This window comes from Tenrec ecaudatus, chromosome 13 (genome assembly GCF_050624435.1).
Source record: "Tenrec ecaudatus isolate mTenEca1 chromosome 13, mTenEca1.hap1, whole genome shotgun sequence".
Classification (NCBI taxonomy): Eukaryota; Metazoa; Chordata; class Mammalia; order Afrosoricida; family Tenrecidae; genus Tenrec; species Tenrec ecaudatus.
In genome coordinates, this window is record NC_134542.1 from 33,124,960 (window position 1) to 33,131,264 (window position 6,305).

Genomic DNA, 6,305 nt, shown 5'->3' on the forward strand with positions numbered 1-6,305 from the left:
TTTGTTTGCATTCTTTGTTTCCATAGGGTATATATCCAGCAAAGCGATGATTGGATCACAGGTACCTGTATCTGCACCGGCTTAAGGAAGTGCCACCCTGACTTCCATTGTGTTTGTGCAACCATACAGTCCCACCAGGAAGGGGAAAGCATTCCCATCTCTCCACATCCTCTCCAGCATTTGCTATTTTCTGCTTGTTGAATTTTGCTAAGAGTATTGATGTGAAGTGGCTTCTTTTTTTTTCTTCCTTTATAAAAATTTATTTATTTATTTATTTTTAACAATTTATTGGGGCTCATACAATTCTTTTCACAGTTCATACATATACATACATCAATTGTATAAAGCACATCTGTACAGTCTTTGCCCTAATCATTTTTTTCTCTTTTCTTCTTTTATATTTTATTAGGGACTCATACAACTCTTACCACAATCCATACATGTACATACATCAATTGTATAAAGCACATCCATACATTTCCTGCCCCAATCATTCTCAAGGCATTTGCTCTCCACTTAAGCCCCTTGCATCAGGTCCTCTTTTTTTTCCCCTCCCTCCCTATTCCCCCCTCCCTCATGTGCCCTTGGTAATTTATACATCGTTATTTTGTCATATCTTGCCCTATCCGAAGTCTCCCTTCCCCCCTTCTCTGCTGTCCCTCTCCCAGGGAAGAGGTCACATGTGGATCCTTGTAATCAGTTCCCCCTTTCCAACCCACTCACCCTCCACTCTCCCAGCATCGTCCCTCACACCCTTGGTCCTGAAGGTATCGTCCACCCTGGATTCCCTGTACCTCCAGCCCTCATATGTACCAGTGTACAGCCTCTGTCCTATCCAGCCCTGCAAGGTAGAATTCGGATCATGGTAGTTGGGGGGAGGAAGCATCCAGGATCTGGGGGAAAGCTGTGTTCTTCATCGATACTACCTCACACCCTAATTAACCCATCTCCTCTCCTAAACCCCTCTATGAGGGGATCTCCATTGGCCGACACTTGGGCCTTGGGTCTCCACTCTGCACTTCCCCCTTCATTTAATATGATATATATATACACATATATACACATACATACACACACTTATATCTTTTTTTTTTTTGCATGATGCCTTATACCTGGTCCCTTGGGCACCTCGTGATCGCACTGGCCGGTGTGCTTCTTCCATGTGGGCTTATTTGCTTCTGAGCTAGATGGCCGCTTGTTCACCGTGAAGTGGCTTCTCATTGCTGTTTTAATTTGCATTTTTCTTATTGTGAATGTGACAATTCTTTTCCTATGGTTGTTGACCACCTGGATGTTATTATTGGTAAATTGTCTGCTCATGTTTTGTGTCCATTTTTGGAGTGGTTTATTTGTATTTTTCTTGTTAAGATATAGTTTTCTATAGATTTTAGAGATTAGCCCTTTATTTGATGTGTTATACTGAATATTTCCTCCCCAATATTAGGTTCTCTCTTGACTCTTCTGATGAAGTCTTCTGATGCTCACAAATGCTGTTGTTTAGTAGTTTCCAGTTCCTTGGTTTGTCTTCTACAGTGTGGACATTTTTTTTTAATCCAAAATGGGTTTATTAGAATGGCTTCCCACTCATCTCGTCTCCGGGCATTTTAGTGCTGCTTCCGTCTGAAGGAGCATCCTTCTGTGAGCCTTGCTTTTCCTCCTGTAGGCTGACAGAGGACAGTAGAGCAGCCAACACACAAAACTACTGTTTGTGCATGGCTGAAGACCGTGGTGATTTTATAGCAGCCTGGGCAATTGACATCCATGAAGTAGGAATTGGGGCTCTGCACCAGGCGCTTCTTCTTGTGTTTTCTCTTCTCCTCTTCGGGAGAGGGGTGAAGGAGATCCTTTGTGAGAGGCATGATTGCCGAGCGGTCGTCAGCGCTGGAAAGGGTGTGTGGACATTTTTCATTATGTTTGATAATGTGTTTATGTCATGTGTTAGGGTCCTTAACTTTGTCCCTGATTTTTGACTGATGGTCTTTATAATTGTGTAGATTATCTTTAGGACTTTGATCAATTTTGAGTTTGTTTTTGTATGTGGTGTGAGCTATGGGTCCCGTTTCATTCTTTTGCAGGTGATGATCCAGTGTTTCTAGCACCATGTGTTAAAAGGTTATCTCTTCCCCCATTTAATGTGTTTTCGCCATTTTTCAGAGACAAGCTGTCTATAGACACTTGCTTGTATTTCTGGGTTCTCAGTTCTAATCCATTGGTCTTATTGTTATACCAGTACCAGACTGTTTTGATGACTGTGACTATATAATAGCCACCTATAATTTTACAGAATGGGAATAAAAGACCTTCTAATTTGTTTTTATTCTTCAATAGTATTTTATTTATTCTTGGTTTCTTTCCTTTCGATATAAAGTTGGTGAAGTGTTTCCATTTATCTTAAGAATTGTGGTGGGATTAGATTGAAATTGTATTGAATTTGTAAGACATTTTTGGTAATATTGACATTTTCACAATGTTTACCTATCCAGGAACATAGTAGCTTGTTTCATTTGTTTACGTTTCTTTTTGAAAATTTAAACATAATTTTATTGGGAGTTCTTACAGATAACATCCCATAGTTCAACCACATCAAACAGTATTGTACACTTGCTTCCAAAATCAGGTTCAAAACATGTTCTTTCTTCTTGAACTCCTTGACATCAGCTTTATCCCCTTTCTTCCCCAACCTAACGCCCAGGAACCCTTATTTTCCATCCCTGTAATAGTCCCCCCCATATCTTATGCAATCCAATATATCCAGTAACATACAATTCTGTTGTTTGATCAAGTGCGATTTAGACAGTCATCAGTGCTAACAGCTACCTCTCCCTCCCCCACCCATATCTCTTCCCCACAGGGAACCATTGCTCCTGTTACTCTTTCTGAAGCATTATCTGTCTTGGCTTCCATGCATCAAAAGATCTTAAATATACAAATGAACATACACAAGTCTAACATGTTTATATACATATATAAACAAGTACACATATATTTATAGATTCACATGTGTATACATTTTGTTAGTCTTTTCTCTTTCCCACTATCATGTTTATTCATCATTCACCTCTCAGTAATTCCTCTCAGATACAACTTGATTGACCAAACACAATCAGAAAAGCTATATCCTCATCACCATCAATTTTTGAATGCTTACTATTCCCCTGTACCCTTGATTTTTGGCTCCCCATTCCCCTCCCCACTCCTTTCCCATGCCCCCCAGGAACCATCAGACCAGTCACTGTCTCTGTAAAATTGCCTATCCTGCCTGTCTTGTATAAACACACACACACACACACACACACACACACACACAGATTGTCACAAGACTAACAGGGATCCTGACCTAGAGCAGATGAATATTTCTCTGTTAAATGGAGAGAGGGACATGTTTAAACCACCAGTCCAATCCCCATTTCTTCCAAAGCTGCTAGCAACTCATATACCCGTCTAGTCTTCAGCATCCGTGTCTGAAAGGCGAGCATCCTAAATGCCCCATCGCTATTCCTACAGTCAGGGATGGAGAGTGCTGGTGTCCACCCCACCCGCCACGCTCCCATCCAGCGATGTGTTTAGTCAGTAACTTTGGTCCCCTTGTGAGTGATCCCCAACCAGATCAGATGGGGTACCAAGTCTTTTGCTTCTCTGTTAAGAGAAATAGAAGGTAAAAGAACAATACCAGTTGCAATAACCACATAAAAGAGAAAATATTAGAAATACTAGTAATCTTAACAGAGAAGCAACTCAACCAAAGGAACACTTTGAGTGGTTGTTGCTGTGGGTTGTCACCAACTCCCTTCTGACTCCTGGTGGCACCAGGGCAGCTGAGAAGGTTCTCAAGGTTGCGACCTTTCAGAAGCAAGGTTTTTTTCCCCAGATGGCTCTGGGTAAGTTCCGACAGGCAAGCTTTGGACTGGTGGTTGAGCGCTTTCCTACTTGCACCAGCCAGGGATTCCCAGGTTACTGCTGATCATTTCATCCGATAGCTTTTGACCTAAAACTGCCCAATCTGACTCTTGGGGAGGGCAAGCCCACAGCGTAAAAGCTGACAGGCAGACGCACCACTTTATCATTCTGTCTCTACCGGATATGTCCAACTACTTACAGGAATGACGTGGGGGCACAAACAAGTGGATGCGCGAGTGAATGAATGAAAGAGCAAACGCGGATTATTAATCAAACGGCAGGGTTCCACCTCATGTCACCGGACATGAAACCATTCAGGCTAACATGCACGAGCAGTAGCGAGTTTGGGGAAGTACAAGGTCGCTCAAAGAGGAACCTCGATTATGGGGAGGCTCCTAATAAATGCGAGTGAGGAGGAAGAGGGATTCCGTGATTGTGAGGTTCACAACTTCCCCCACGTCTCCAAAATCCTGGCGATGCTTCAGTGGAAGGGAGCCACTTGACGGTTCCCAGCAGGCGCGGCTCATGCCAACGAGACGCGGACCACTGCCACGGCGTTTACTTCATTTCTTTGTTTCATCCCAAATGCTCATTGGTGTCTCCTGAGAGGATAGTTTCCCCCTCTGGTGTGACAAATTTTCCGATTTTTTAATGGGAGCCAGGAGAAAATGGAATTCTCTTTATAGAAATCCGTTTTGTAGCCCACTTTCCTGAGAAGCTTCTATCCCTGAAAGCAATTTCCTTTCTCCAGGTAGATGCAGCTGAGGTGTTTAGGGCCGGTTAAGTGGATCGCTGACAATTTGCTCCGGGAGCTTGTGGAGATTGAATAGCAAGGCCTTCGGGGTGGGGGTGGAGGAGATGCAGGAGGGGGGGTGGTCACTGGCCCAGCCTAGTCTCTGACTGCCCTCCTCTCAGTTTGGGCTGGAGCAGCATCTCACCGGGGAGAAGCAGGCTCTGAGGGCTGGAGCCGTGCGTGTCTAACAGCAGAAGGCACCTGCATCCGTGGTCTTGTCTATGTTTCCCCCCATGAGCTGTGGGATCCGTCTTACACCCTGAATGCCCCCCCCCCCCAGTGAGGTAAAGGGAAGAAAAATGCACAGAGAGGGGTGGTGACAGGTGTCTTCTTGTCACATGGATCGGGGAGCCCTCTGAGGGTTTGGGGAACGAGGAAGGGATTGTACAAGTAGGACTAGAACTCGCATCTGGCTGGCTTCTTGCCCTGGCTTCCATTCCAGGATGGCCTCTTTGGGGCACATTTGTGATTATGTAATGGCAAAACGAGGGCGTTTGGTAGTAAATTAAATCCGTTTTATACCATGTGGGTGAGTTGTACGCAGTGCGTGCCGCCAGGCATTGATGCCTTCCAACGTGGGAAATGTACTTGAAGCATAACAACTGGCTCTTCTCCATCTGTTCATGTTCCCCATTTGACTCATCCCTATGCTGTAAACACTCTCCGACTTGGGAGCGAGCAGAACACATTTCAAAGCCCTATGAAGGAAGTGCGCGTGCTAGTCAGAAGCACCTTTGTGGAGACCTCAGAGCACACTGAAACTTGACTTACTTTAGGAGCCAGCTCCCTCCGGTCGATGCTCACGGACACCTGCGCTTCCCACGCAGGGCAAGCGAAGCCAGTGGAGATCTGATGAGGGCTAGCAGGGAAAGAAATTAGAGGAAAAGTAAATGTATATGTCCAAAATTAAAAATACTAAAAACCTGCCTTTGAGGACATGATAAAGAAAACAAACGTTCACAAAGATGATAAACTTTGGGGTGGGGACGAGGCCTGGGGCGGGGTACGGGGTTATTATATACTCAAAAATGATGTTGAAGTGAAGGACTCTGTGGTTCCTAATTCACTAGGGATGGGTGTCGTCAGTCACCTCTTTCTGGTTCCTGAAACTGAGCCCTAGGCTACCATCTGTGACTGGCAAGGTGGGCACACGCTATCAGAGGCTTTCATGAGCCTACCACCTGCGTCCTTGTCCCACAGGACAGTGTCAGAGTGTGGCGAAGCACATGTGTGAACTTCACAGGACAACCAGACAAAACACGGAGTGCACCTTGTATTAGGAGGGGGGGAATGAGGAGCTGATGCCAGGAACTTAAGTGGAAAGCAAATGTTTTGAGAATGATGAGGGCAATGGATTTACAAATGTGCTTTACACAATAAGAGTTGTATGAGCCCCCAATAAAATGATTTACAAAAATTAAGCACAGAGGAGCTGATGACTACTCTATCCACACACTCACAGCTGAAGCAGGTCTAGAGGTCAGGTTTTATTCACCTTGACACCAACTTAAGTCTGTTCTTTACTGCTATCTAGGCACTGTTCTAGTTGCCCCAGTTGTAGCCTCAGTTTCTTTTCACAATAATGAGCAAGGCTTCTTGGTTGCCCCTTTTTACA

General features: G+C 44.5%; 1 protein-coding gene across 1 annotated transcript; it reads right to left on the reverse strand.

Moving 5' to 3' along the window:
• Positions 1-1,594: 1,594 nt before the first annotated feature.
• On the reverse strand, positions 1,595-1,859 carry LOC142424261 (small ribosomal subunit protein eS27-like). Its single transcript, XM_075529385.1, has one exon. The coding sequence runs from the start codon at positions 1,857-1,859 to the stop codon at positions 1,605-1,607; it is 255 nt and encodes an 84-aa protein (XP_075385500.1). The 3' UTR covers positions 1,595-1,604.
• Between the last annotated feature and the right edge of the window lie 4,446 nt (positions 1,860-6,305).

Bases quoted from the DNA above. Each gene is read 5' to 3' on its own strand.
- LOC142424261 (XM_075529385.1), bottom strand. From the start codon at position 1,859: ATGCCTCTCACAAAGGATCTCCTTCACCCCTCTCCCGAAGAGGAGAAG.